Source organism: Plectropomus leopardus, chromosome 17 (genome assembly GCF_026936395.1).
Source record: "Plectropomus leopardus strain MGB_pleo_1.0 chromosome 17, ASM2693639v1, whole genome shotgun sequence".
In the NCBI taxonomy this organism is placed as follows: domain Eukaryota; kingdom Metazoa; phylum Chordata; class Actinopteri; order Perciformes; family Serranidae; genus Plectropomus; species Plectropomus leopardus.
The window spans coordinates 25,129,018-25,142,870 of NC_142192.1; the positions used below are offsets into that span (position 1 = coordinate 25,129,018).

At 37.3% G+C, this 13,853-nt stretch overlaps 3 protein-coding genes across 4 annotated transcripts; 2 read left to right on the forward strand and 1 right to left on the reverse strand.

The window, feature by feature from the left end:
• The first annotated feature begins 97 nt into the window (after positions 1–97).
• LOC121964988 (uncharacterized) lies at positions 98–2,493 on the forward strand. The gene is made up of 2 exons (XM_042515157.2): positions 98–1,275; positions 1,666–2,493. The coding sequence occupies exons 1-2, from the start codon at positions 1,216–1,218 to the stop codon at positions 2,053–2,055; spliced, it is 450 nt and encodes a 149-aa protein (XP_042371091.2). The 5' UTR covers positions 98–1,215; the 3' UTR covers positions 2,056–2,493.
• A 1,284-nt stretch (positions 2,494–3,777) lies between these two features.
• On the forward strand, positions 3,778–6,508 carry LOC148186669 (uncharacterized). The gene is made up of 2 exons (XM_088090568.1): positions 3,778–3,969; positions 4,538–6,508. Exons 1-2 carry the CDS (start codon positions 3,916–3,918, stop codon positions 5,255–5,257), a joined length of 774 nt encoding a protein of 257 aa, XP_087946694.1. The 5' UTR covers positions 3,778–3,915; the 3' UTR covers positions 5,258–6,508.
• On the reverse strand, positions 6,296–13,568 carry anxa14 (annexin A14). 2 transcript variants are annotated; one of them, XM_088090567.1, is made up of 13 exons: positions 13,478–13,568; positions 13,113–13,152; positions 12,368–12,464; positions 12,122–12,210; positions 9,381–9,494; positions 9,185–9,275; positions 9,014–9,093; positions 8,685–8,723; positions 7,963–8,053; positions 7,751–7,846; positions 7,603–7,658; positions 7,302–7,409; positions 6,296–6,737 (listed from the first exon to the last, which is right to left on the reverse strand). In XM_088090567.1, exons 2-13 carry the CDS (start codon positions 13,137–13,139, stop codon positions 6,678–6,680), a joined length of 948 nt encoding a protein of 315 aa, XP_087946693.1. In that variant the 5' UTR covers positions 13,140–13,152; positions 13,478–13,568; the 3' UTR covers positions 6,296–6,677. The 2 variants fall into 2 exon arrangements, with proteins under 2 accessions (XP_087946693.1, XP_087946692.1); XM_088090566.1 differs by lacking the exon at positions 13,478–13,568 and having other exon boundaries at positions 13,113–13,439.
• Between the last annotated feature and the right edge of the window lie 285 nt (positions 13,569–13,853).

Genomic DNA, 13,853 nt, shown 5'->3' on the forward strand with positions numbered 1-13,853 from the left:
CAGTAGTATCTGGGAGGGAAACGGCTGGAACAGAACTGGATGAATCTGACAATCGTAGCTGCCTCCTTATTTGCATTTTGGTTTTAATATTAAAAATATAGCCCATTGTATTCAAACAACGTCACATTCAAATTCGGGATGTTTGTCTTGGCTTCAGTGGTACTAATTCTGCTTGTGAGCTTTTAGATGTGACTGCACTTGATTTAAGTTTATCAGCGTGTAATTATCGCAAAGTGATGGAGTTTGGTATGTGGAATATAATAAGCATGTCTTGTGCTGTAGGTTGAGTACAGTAAGTGCAAGGCTGTATGTGGTAGATGAATAGCAGATCTGACCCAAAATCAATCAAATCTTTGTGGGGGGGTTGAAACACTTCAACTTGAAACTGTCTTCCAACAATACGAAAACTGGTTATGATGTAAGTTTAATTGAAAGTAATTTTCATATTTGGCTTGGTTTAAAGGAGCAGTGTGTAGGATTTAATGGCACCTAGCAGTGAGGATTGCAGATTGCAACAAGCTAAAACTTCTGCCGTGTGCCAGGTGTGAACTCCTGGTTAGAATTTCTTCAGTGTTTATTGTTCAAAACTTTTTTACTGTGAGCCAGATAAAGTGCAGATATCACTTCCTTTCCGAAAAACAAACCAACCAGATGATTTCCTTCGGTAAAAACACTGAAACTGTCTGACATGACAAATTGGTATCCAGAGATGTATGAGGTTTTTACTGGGAGCTGAAATGTCTGCAGAGGTCATCAGCGAAGCCATTAAAGATATCACTTATTTTTAAGTATTAATCGCTGAGTTTCTGACCACATTCTGCAGACCGTCACAGCTGTAAAAGGAGCTGCAGTTACACTAAGTGTTTGGGGTCACTTTGCTGAACAAAGACAGCAGAGACAAGTATCTCTTACATCCATATCTGGACTGATTTCAGTTGGCTCAGTGTGAGGTTTTGCATTTGTGGTCCATAGCCGGGGTGGAGACAAGGCAAGGCTTCCTGAATGGAAACGGGTATCAGGTGAAAATCTGACTGCCTTATATAGGACAGACACTGGAAAAAAAAGACATTTTGCAAAACTCAGCGAGGATACACAAGTGTACGACTGGGACAGACCTTGAAAAGAAAAAAAAGTGCTGTTAAAAAACAGTGAGGCTTTAACAAGATATCTCCAGCTGTCTGTTTGTCCTCAAGAGGAAATCATCTCTCATCCAACATGAAGTATCTTGTCCTGGGGCTGTTTTCACTGGCGCTGCTGGGATTCGTCTGTGCGCAGGTAAAAAATCCTCTTCACTGGCTGTACAGGAGAAAGATAAAACGAGAGATGAGAGTGAAAAACTAAATCTCAAAGAGTGAAAATCAGATTTTATCATCTGTTTTTGTTGTAACGATAAAAAGGACCCAATTTATACTGCAAAAGCAAAATGCTAATTAATTAAACCAAATACCCATAGGACTTATTCATTGTTGTGAAATGTCAACATTTTTTAATGCCCTTGCGTGTGTCAATTTTATTATTTTTTTGTCATTTAAATCAATGCCAAAATTGGAGCAAACTTTCATTGAATATTTTTTGTAATATAATAGAATTTCTTGTACTCCATAGCATCAAAAACAATACTATGTTATGTCATAAATTTCTGTTCGTCTCTTCTGTCCTTCACAGACCACACAGGATGATTCAGCACAGGGTAGGCCTATCACAATGATGCCATACAATGACACCTCTGATCCAACACAGCCTTTCAGTAACATCACTACTAACAACGACGACGACAACGACAACAACAACAACAACTACAACAACAACAACAACAACTACAACAACAACAACAACAACAACAACAGCAACTACAACAACAACAACAACAACAACATGCCCACAGGGTCCAATCCCAACAGTAGCCAGAAACCCACAGCCGGCCCCCTGCCGGCACTCAAACCCACAGTGACCAAGAGCACGGGAGGCAAAACTACAAAGAGCGGACAGAGCCGCATCTTCACCTCTGTCAGTCTGCTGCTCGGATCATTTCTTCTTCAAGCCCTTTGGCAATGAGCGCCCTCTTGAGGCTCACAGCTGGAGGGAGTCAGTACTCTTGATTACGTCACAAATCTGAGTTTTTAGAATATTTTATATAGAGGAAATACACGTTCAGACACACACATCTCGTGTGTGAGATTAAGAAATGTTTTTTGAGTCTCAGCTATAGAGCCAAGTTATTAATCAACCAGATAGTAATTTTGACAGATTCTGAATCAGATTCTGCACTGATAAATGAAGGAAGAAGTAGATATCTGTTAATCATTATGAGTTTAAGTTTGTTTGCATTGTGAAGTGATTGCTGCAGCCTGATCCGTAGGCCACATTTACACTTTGTACATAGCCACTGTAGGTCTATTTATCATCCTTTGTAAAAACGTTTAGCCAATCAAATATATAATACATGTATAAATATGATATAAATTCATTAATAAATTTTTATTCTTATCATCATACTGTAGTTGCTGTGTTGACCTTTAAAGCAACTGTTTCTTTGTATATTAGTAAAATGATTTGTACATTAGAATCAGTATTAACAATTTCTTGGTATGTCCAAAAAACAATAATTGTTGAATTAGAGAATATCACCAAAAAATAAAAAAATCATATTTTATTTGAATAAAAAGAGGCAGAGAGATAGATACCATTCAGGGTGGTGGCTCCAGACAAGCTTCTGTTGTGTTTTATGACGAAGATTTGATATTAATACTGAACCAACTCCCAAATATTGTACTTCAGCCAAAGTTATACGCTAGAACTCTTTTCATATTTGCCTTAAAACAGCAAATTAATTTAAATTTTTCGGGTAGGACTCGTTTCCACATAAGCTCACATACATACAGAAGCAAATTTAAACACTGTTACTACACATTGTACAGTAACATTAAGTTAATGACAAGAATGGAATAAAAGGGTTAACAAGCATGAATGATGCTCCGGTGAGTCAGCAGGTGCAGTGACAAAGATGGTATCACTATGTCACAAAAGTGTCATTCATGCTTTTGTGCTACTTCTCCCAGCGGAGCCTCAGGCTAGTTGATCTGTATGCTATTATTAGCTTTGCAATTGTGAAAAAACATGTAATAAAAGTCTCAAGGATATTTCTGGGAATAAGGTTTTAACAACAACCTTTATCCTACTTTCTAATGCTGTCTTACATGAGGAAATAATATTGTAACCTATTTGTTTATCAGTTTGTCAATTATCCACCAGGGTGAAAAAGGAAGCATGCATCGTCTCTGTGTGATGATCCTAACAGCCTCAGTTTATTGGTTGGTCATAATTGCAACAAACTGTAAATAATAAAAGTACATTAAGTCACATCGGCACAAGGAAGTATGTTTAAAACAGATGCCACTTTGGTTATAGTTAAAAATTAAACCAACCGTCAACATCAAGGTGAGGAAGTGCAATATGTCACATCATTGTTACCCCCCCCCCCACCCCTGCCCCGTCTACGACTGCCACCCCTGCCCCGTCTACGACTGCCACCCCCCCCCCACAAACACACACACACACAAAGCGAGACAATATTGAATATGTGAATATGTATGCATTTGGTATTATAATACTGTTTTGTCATAAATCATAAAGTCCGTGTTCACACACATATGCATAAGTCACACATACCTCCCAAACCAACTTCCTGGATCCAGGGCCAAGTTGTAACCGTCTGCACATCATAAATTCACCCCTACCCCTTTGGAAACGTGATATTTTTCTATAAAAGAGAGAACAAAAAGTTTCCTCTCAGTTTCCCAGAGGCAGGTAGGAGTAGACCAGGTGACGGTGGGAAAACTTACACTGCACTGAAACACAACAGCCTGCTGCTGACAACTTTTTCTGGAAGATTTCTGGTGCATTTCTGTCTCCACCATGAAGATACTGGCTCTGGGATTTTGCATTTTGGCTCTTCTGGCAGTGGCAAAGGTAAATAATTATAAACTTTATAAATTCTTTTTCAAGTAAATGTGTTAAAATACTATTCAATCAAACAAATGACCTATGATTCACACGTAACAAACAATTAGTACCCTAAAAATTTTGGCAAAGTCAGCAGTTGATTCAGTCCACCAACTTGTTTCATTGTCCTTAAAGGTCGGATACATTTTTCATGTAATTTAACACTTCATGTACCCATCACGTTCATTATACTGCTGTAATACTTACAGAACAATGCTTGTTGTAACTATAGCACAAATTGATCAAGTTTTTTTTGAACTGTACTTATCCATGGAACAAAAAATTCTGATGGATACATAACAGTTCAGCAAAAGTGCAAATCAGTCCCAGATTAACTCAAAGTGTTTACATTTTATTAGAAGTAGAGGGCAAGACATTATAGTTTAAAACATAAAAATAAAGTAGGTTGTAATGCATTGACTTTGGTAAATCCTGTTCATACATGGAAGGTAACAATGGAAAGTAATGTTGTTGATACTATGGCTCTTGTTTCTGACACTGATTTTAATGATTTTTCCTTTCTATTCCCAATCAGGCCATGTCTACAGCCACTTCTATCAGCCCTGCATCTGCTGCTCCAACCACTACAGTCATGTCTGCTACAACCACCTCCGAAATCCCATCTACAACTACTGCCCCTGCCCCGTCTACGACTGCCACCCCTGCCCCGTCTACGACTGCCACCCCTGCCCCGTCTACGACTGCCACCCCTGCCACATCTACGACTGCCACCCCTGCCACATCTACGACTGCCACCCCTGCCACATCTACGACTGCCACCCCTGCCACATCTACGACTGCCACCCCTGCCACCCCTGCCACGTCTACGACTGCCACCCCTGCCACCCCTGCCACGTCTACGACTGCCACCCCTGCCACATCTACGACTGCTGACCCGGCCACACCTACGACTGTCGCCACCTCTACAACTGCTGCCCCGGACACGTCTACGACTGCTGCCACATCTACGACTGTTGCTCCAACCACTAATACAAGTGGTACGACCACCAATCAACCAAAGACCACAACCACTTCCCCGACTCCCACTACAGTCAAACCTGCGAGCACCACTGCAAGCGTCGCCCCGACCGTTACTGCTACTTCTACAATCAACCCTACCACCACCGCCACGACTACAACCACCCCTTCAACATCGACTACCCAAACCACCACCGCCCACAGCGGAGGCTCAGGGGTCAAAGCCTCTCTGCTGTTGTCGATCGCTTCGTTGTTGCTCTACACGTTTTGCCCCTGAGCTGCAAAACTAAAGGACTAAAAGATTCTTGTTTCTTGAGAGTTGGACCTGAATGCAGTTTCGAAGGAAAGACTGAAAAATCAAGTAAAATGTTTTCACAGTATGTAAAACATTTCCAGTTGTTTTTCCTAAATTACTGTAACTATGTAAATGAATGAACTAATTTGTTTAGCCTGCAGGTTGTCAGAAAAAAATGTAATATAAACCTGAATTCTATGTGACATCAGTTAGTTGTGGACTCAGTATTAAGATCCTTTACTTCAGGGACTGTTTCGTATCTATTAGAAATCATTTTTTAGCACTGGGGTGGGTGTTGTGCATTTTCCCCCAGTCACTCAGGGAAGCTCAAGGTAAAATATTTGTAGCTCAGGGGAGGATCATTGAATAAATAAAACAAGAAAGTTGCACCCCTACTCAGATTAGTAAATTACAGTCCCTAAGTAAAAGTACTAAACCACAGTGTACATAATATTCTGTTACTACTGAAACTCCTGCATTGAAAGGAATATTTAAGTAGGATTATATATGTACAATCAGGAAAATGTATTTAAGTTATAAAAGTAAAAGTACTAAATGCTAAAAAAAAAAAAATAAAATAAATCAATTTAAAGACTCATATTTTAGAAGCTGGAATCATGAAATGTTCTTGCATTAAAAACTAATTAAATGATTATCAAATAGTTGCCAATTAAGTTTCCGCTGCTCTTGTTAATTTTCATATTGTTTGTGCACAAAAATCTCAAAAGTAACTAGTGAAATCAAGTGTGAAAAGTACAATATTTCCCTCTGAAATGTAGTGGACTAAGCAGAAAGTAGCATGTGATTAACGTACCTCAAATTTGTACTTAAGTACTGTATTTGAGTAAATATACTTATTTCATCCCACCACTGCCACTGGCATCAGGAATTTCTTGTGAAAGAGAAAGTGATGTGATGAGTAAGGCTACTACATCTGTGTTGGAGCTGATTTAGAGCTTCAATATTTAGTTAATGTTTAGTGAGTTAGTAAAGACATAAATAAACACCTCTGAACTGTCATTGCCGGTATACACGCATTTATTCATATATTAACTAAAATGATAACATTAGCAAAACAGACAAACTATATATCAATAAATGGGTGTCATTATTCTGTGTTTATAAGTACCATTGGAAAAAATACTGTGTGTACAAGCATCAGGATGAAGAGGAAGCGCTGTAGCAGATATATAAAGTAATAAAAACAAATTACCAAACTGCACTCATAAATTATCCAACTTGTTTTGTTTCATATTTTGTTGTGTGCATTTATATAAGTCTTTAAAACAACTATAGGCAAAGCATTCAATTCAGTGAGATCCCATAAAATGTGAAAAGAAGTAAGAGAGCATGAAGTTTATTGTACCATACAAAGACTGACTCAAAACTTGTAGATTTTCATTCAATCTTCAGATCGACAGATGGCCAGCAGAGCCTGCAGGTGTTCTCCTTTGTAATGTTTCTGTTGAGGGAGAAAAAATTGTAGTACACATGTTAAAATTACGATATTTACCTTAACCCTTCGAAACTTGAAAATCGATTTTCTTGTGTTGCTCTTAAAAACCTTTCATAAGTATTTAAACCTTTAAACTCTGAGCATATTGGTATCACTTCTGCTCACATAAACGTGAATGAGAAAGAAAAAGCTAGAGAAAAATACATTTATAGCCAGTTTTTTTTAATACATATTTAAAATTATGTTGCCATATTGTTGTTGTTTTTGTTTTTTAATATTGTTATAGGCTAATTGTCTGTCTTTTTTTCTTTTTTAGTTAATTATTATTTTATATTTTCTTTTACTAATTTTCTGGGAATTTTCTTGTATATTTTTTTTAAAGGAATCAAGCCAATTTGCTCAGGTTTCAAAGGGTTAAAAGAATAAGAATACATTAAAAAAAAGACATCTCTTGATTTAAATATATTAATTTGGGAAAACATTCCACAAATGCTTACAAAAGTTTTAAAAGGTGTTGTACTTAGCGCAGTCTTGTGTGTGTGTGTGTGTGTGTGTGTGTGTGAGACCCACCTGTAGAGCCGTGTAGAGAGAAGTGCCTGTTAATTTGAGGTAGGCAGCTCGGATACACAGCAGATCTTCCTCAGAGTGAGACACCAAGATCCCCTGCATTATTGATGTCTGGAAGAGTGAAATGTTTTGTGTGTGAACTGTTATGAATTTAACAATCTCTCTTCAATATTTTCTGCACGTTTCACCAGAATAGTGATTCATTGAGTCTTTATTCTGACAAATACAATGATAAATTAATCCGTCAATCAGTCACAGCATAGTTTGTGTAAAGACACAATTCATAATTACAGCATCTCATTACCTTTGTGTCAACTATTCTTTTGGCGAGGTAGGTGTAGGGGTCTTCAATGCACTGCACTGTCAGGACACAGATATCAAGAAATATTAGTGACTGATCAAAATGGACAGTCCACACTTATCACTCGCGCAGTATCTCAAACAATGTCTACCTAAAGCTCTCAAACCCAGTCGAGTATCTCCTGAAAACCTTTTCTCCAGAGCCTGATCCACCATCTGTCCGCTCTCAAGCTCCAGTTCCATCAGCACTGCCAACAACATGCAAGGTCAGAGAAATGAACATATGCATATTTAAAACAGCGAGGACTTTCTAACACACAGAATGTCAGAATATGTCAAAAAAAAAAACATCTTACAGCCTCACCTTTATTGAGATGGTTTGAGTCTCTGGAGGTCAGTATGCTAATCCATGGTCCTGCGTCAGCTTTTTTGCCAAACAGTGATGCAGCGAGAGCCTGGAAGAAGAAAAAATATAAAACAAACAGTAGTTTGCTGCTATATTAATGCTATGAATGTCACATACAGCTCCTTAAACCTGGACATATTGGTTTAATTTCTTCGAAAAAAAAAACGAGGCAAAGAGCATCTTAACAAGACATGGTCCAACTGAGCAAGAAATTAGTAAAATAAATAAATAAAAATAGTTACCTGAAAAAAAAATTACCTGAAAATAAGGGGAAAAATGAAAATACAAAAACAAAGTTACACAAGAAAATAACCCCCAAAATTGCTGAAAAATATTCGTAGAATTCAAATATAGAATTATAGTGATTATAAATATAGATTTCTGGACGTTTTCCTTTTTTAAAAAAATATTAGGTTATTCTCTTTTCACCTTTTACAATTTTTTTTTTAATTTGGGAGGACATTTCTTGCCAAGTTGTTTTTTCCTGTTTTTTCAAAGAAATCAAACCAATTTTCCCCGGGTTTCAAAGGGTTAAACAACTTGTGAAAAGTATCTGAATGCAGCACAAGAAACTGATGTCAATCCAGGTTTGTAAGGGTTAAAATAAAATACTGAATGTTGCTCCATATACCCACCTCGACCACAATGTTTGTACATAAAAGTATCATAGAAAATAATACCTCGATGTCTCTTCGAACCGCACTGGCAACAGCTTCTTTCTGTTGTAAGAGAGCAATGACAAAACACATTTATGTGCAATTTTAAGGTCACGACCACACTGAATAAATACATTTACAATATTCCCTCGTGTTTCAGAAGAACATTCACACAAATTCTACTGTGATGTTGCTCCACTGCTTTTTCATATCCGAGGCAGATTTCTTCAGTTGTATGAAAGGACCAATGCCCACGGCTGAAGCTTTAGTTTCTGTCTCTAACAAAATTAAGGCCATCTGCTTTACTTATGAGGTTAAAGTTGATGTTTAAAGAAAATAACTGATCAAATTACATTCAACAAAGCCACAACAAGCTTAGCAAAGTCTCCGCTGGTTTCTCCTCTCAGCTCATTCTCCAGGTCCTTCTTATATACTGCAAAGGGAGACAAACAAACAGTATGAAAAATAATAGGATTAAACGTCCACAACAATCAGCCAAACAAAAGGAAAGTTCTGTGACTTACTTTGTTTGTATAAAGCACTGATTTCTTGAAGCTGCTTTCCAGATCGCGTACACAGGATCTCCATGAGTGTATCCTCATCTGAGCCTAAACCCTGCACATACACCACATATACTGTCAATATATCCTGGAATATGACAAGGCAAGGCAAAAACACTCACTTAAGGTCCCAGAAATGTTTATACAAACACCAACTCACCACCATGGCCTGCTGCAGGCGATAAGCCTCATGCTGTAGAGGAGGCATCAGCAGCTGCAGCATCAGATTCTCCAGATCTCCAGACAAAGCTTTCTTCAAACATACTGCCAGGTCCTGCCACAAAGTCAGAACAAACACTCGTGTTTTCACATATCTTAGGCATTGTCTCTGGATTTCTCTGTTGACTTTCAGTGCATCAGAACAGATAAAAAATGTAACTGTAGGTCCTATGCTGGCAGTTTGAAAGGATTAAATACTCTTGATGAAGGTCCAGATGGATGGTTGATCTTCATCTGCATTCTAGATAGGTGGATGTGCATATATTTCCCTTTAATTAGGTAGTTTGAAACACCATATGGTAGCAATACCAAAAAAATGTAAAAATACTCTTTTACAAATAAAGGTCCTGCACTCAAAATCTAACATAAGCAAAAGTAAAAGTAGTACGAATAATAACAGCATCAAAATATAATTTAAGTTAAAGTTTAGGTTTAAGTACTCATGCAGAATGGCCCATTTCAGGACATTTATCTGTAATTGCGATGCAGTACTTGAATAAAAATACCTCCCGCATCACAGGCCCAATGGCCAAAAGTGTCGCTCTGGCCTTTACCTGAAATTAAAATTAAATGTACTGACCAGAAGCAATTCAAAATGACCATTAATAAACACAAAACAACTATAGAGACACAGAATGACCAAAAAAGACACAAAAATACCTCAATAAGACACAAAATTACCTCCAATAGACACAAAATTACCTCAAAGAGAGCCAAACAACTAAAAAAACAACAACACAAAACAACCACAAGTAGACACATAATGACTGCAACAAGACACAAAACCACAAAAAATGTATAACAACTACAAAAAGATGCAAAACCACCACAATTTCTGTGTGTCTTGCTCCTATGTAGCAGAGGTGGTGGGGCCTTTTTCATATCTGTGCCCAGGGGTCCATTATCTCATCATCCGCCCATGTCCACCAGTGAACTTAAGGCAATAAAATCGGTGCGCCATATAGGCTATATTATGGTACCTGGCAGGTCTCCATGGCAACAGCGTAATTACGACACCTGCTGCCAGTTTAACAGTTTTGCTAACTGCTAATTCTCGCTCGGTAACAAACCGAACTATAGGTTAAAATGACAACAAAAACATTTTTAAAAACGGACAGCAGCACTCCCTCTTTTTATTTTGGACATGTTGTTGTGGGGTAAGCGAAGTTTTGCGCTGGGGCGGAATGCAGCGTAAAAAACAAAGTACCGTTAGCTAATATTTTGCACTTCAGTTTGGTTTTACTACTTGTTAGCTGCCCATACATGTTATGGTCTTTAGCCAGTATTATTTCACTTTTTCAAGACTATTTTTGGGGATTTTTCGCCTTAATTGGACAGCTAAAGGTAAAAAAGAGAACAAGACAGAGGTAACTTCAACTTTATGCCAGGTACTCCTAGTTATTTCATTTTAATCTGTTTTTATTAACTTGTTTCAGTATTATGAAAATTCTGTTTTTGTTCTTTGTACTTTCCAAAAATACTCTGACAATCAATATTCAACTGCAAAGAAAGTCCTTGCTGTTTTACTGTGTGTCATTGTGAAAGTGTGTGTCTCCAGATGCTATCACCTCCATGTCCTGGAGAAAATGCACCTAATGCAAGAGACAGAAGTGTTTATTCTAAAATATTACCGTTAAAACCTTCTGAAAAGAAATAGCAAATGTTTCCTTGAAGTTTACATGTGAAACTATTCTCTACCACACTGTGAGTGACAGCACTTTAGTTTTTACTGCTTATGCCACACCCTCTCAAAACAAAGGTGTGTTCAAAACCCTTAAGACTCTTTAAATAATATTTGAAAAGCAAACACTTGGAGAGTTACAGATGAGCAAGCACACACAATTGCAACATACAGTATTATTAGTGCAGTGCTACATTCTTGTGTATTGCATGACATGGATTATTTTGGGGAATATTTTACATTGATTGGCTACTGTGGCTTTGGAATTTAAAACTGTATTGGATAAACTCAAATGGTGAAAAAAAGATAAATACCTGTTGAGAATATTATTGGTTGCCTGTGAGAAATCCCTAACCAAGAAATGGCTGTAAAAAGAAATACCCCGTGTTGACAAATGAATTGATGTAATATACAGTATTTATGAAATGGAGAGAATTACCTTTAATTTGAGAACCCAGAAGGATACCTTTATTGAAAACTCAGCAAAATGAAAAGTGTATGTTTTAAGAATCAGACTTGACTTTGTGAACAAGTACCAGAAGCACACTGTAGTGTAAAAAGTTGCAACTCATTGTTTACCTGTGTATGTTTTGATCCAAAACCACTGTCTACATATTGTAATATTTTGTTTGCTTCTCAACTTATTTTTTTTACCCTTATTTTATTTTATACTTTTCATTTACTTAATCCCTTTTTCTTTTCTTGTATTATATATTTTTTTTATTCTATTTTATTTTTTTCATCTTTTTATGTAATTTCTTTCTTTTTTTCATTTTTATATGATTGAAAGGTCTTCATGTTCATTTGGTTGCGTATTTTGTTTTTGTACTTTCACATAAACCAATAAAAAGAGAATTACACGCAACATTTTTTTTTAAAAACTGTTATTCTCAATATAAATATCTTAGTTTCCAATTTTTTTAAAAAGACTTTTTATCTTGTTAATTGTTAAATTTAGTAATAAGTGTTGTCAGATCAGATTGATCAGATTGTTTTCTCACCTTTTGTGTTATTTCTTCAAAGGTATTTGCGATCACTTGTCTCTGAGCGTTGGACCGATTGGTTAGGATTCTCACCAGAGTCACCGCATCTGATCAAGGTACACAGAAACCATGACACAATATTTAACAATGGGGAGAGGAATGTTAAGAGGCAAAAGCTGGATTGTGTTCAGTTTTATCCAACACTGCTGGTAAACTGCACCACTCTTGGTTTCCAAACCAGTTTGAATTTACTAGCAGAGGTACCTTTCTTCTCCAGCGCTGCCTGGATCTCCATGGCATCACGGTCAGGATGGAAATTGGAGAAGGGACGCACCGTTCCAAGGGTGCCCCAACACATTTCCTATATAAAAAAAGGAGGAGTCAGAAACAAAATGTAGACAATCAAAACTGCAAAGGCTGAAAGAAGATTAGGCATAAATGCTGATATCCAACACAGATCCTGTTTGTTTAAGAATACTTAATCCATGAAAATATGATGAGTGAGTGACAGGGAACAAGCAGAAGGTGTGACAAGAGAGTAAGCAAGATGATGATTTACAAGGACACACCATGTAATAAGTGTTGGCAGAAGATGAGAAAAGATTCTAGTAAGTTTTCATAGTGTTTGAATTTAAAGAATGTCAAATATTCTGTCCTCTGTCTGTGACAAGTATTGGTTTCTTTTGAAAAATATAGCTTGAGGAAGTAGTTTGACAGCATGAACTGTTCAACAGTAAACACAGTATGGTCCATCTTTTCAAATCCTGATTAATTTGACTTTCTTCACGTTAAAATCTAACCAGAAACTTTAGTTCACATTGGAGCATTCTAGCATGCCAAGTTCCAAGGGTGCATCACCCACAGAGCGGCTTTTGTAGATAACATAGAAGGTGTGGACACAATCAAAAAACACAAGACAGCAGATTATATTATCTGCAAATGTGGCGTCCAGGTAAACAGTTGTAATGCAATGGCAGAGGGAAGACAGGGCAAGAAAGAGTCCACTTACATAAGATGTGAAGTACTCAGAGTCCATGGTTTTGTTTTAACTGTAAGAATGTGTATAACAGATGAATGGTCCAAACATATAATGAAATATACAGTAAATGACATTACAGGCACATGGTAACAGTATGAAAATAAAATAAGATCTAATTTGGTGTGAATAGTCTGCAATATTTAAGAACGCTTATTCTGAAATTGTTCAGTTAGTCATGTAATAAATATTAAGTCATGACTCATACTTATCTAAACAAAATAGTTTAACAACCTAAGTAGAATCTACAAGGGACTAAGATACCTGACATGTCAAAAACAAACACCTGACAAATCATTTTTCTTACAAAATCTTTAAAGAATGCACATTTTTCCTACCTGTAACAGAGCACTGTGGCAGCTGTAACAAGGTGTGGAGGTAGTGGAGTATTTTTACAACCTCCTCTAATCAGCCCTGTATTTCAGTCCCACCCTTACTGTGCCTCACTGGCTGCAGTTCAACCACCTAGCTGTCAATCACCCAGCTGACCAATCGGTGCTCAGTACCTTCACTGCTTTGTCAACACTATTGGTCTTAAGAAATAACACTGCAGCCCACTTGCAAAATACTGACATTCCTTGTGGAGGAGGAATCCAGACAGTCCGGTCTGTTTACAGGTGGCCTTTGTTGTGAAATGACCATGAGCTGTAAATTTTGTGGCTGATTTGGCCAAAAAATGTGAGGAATTATTGTTGTTTCAGGCTACACAATGTA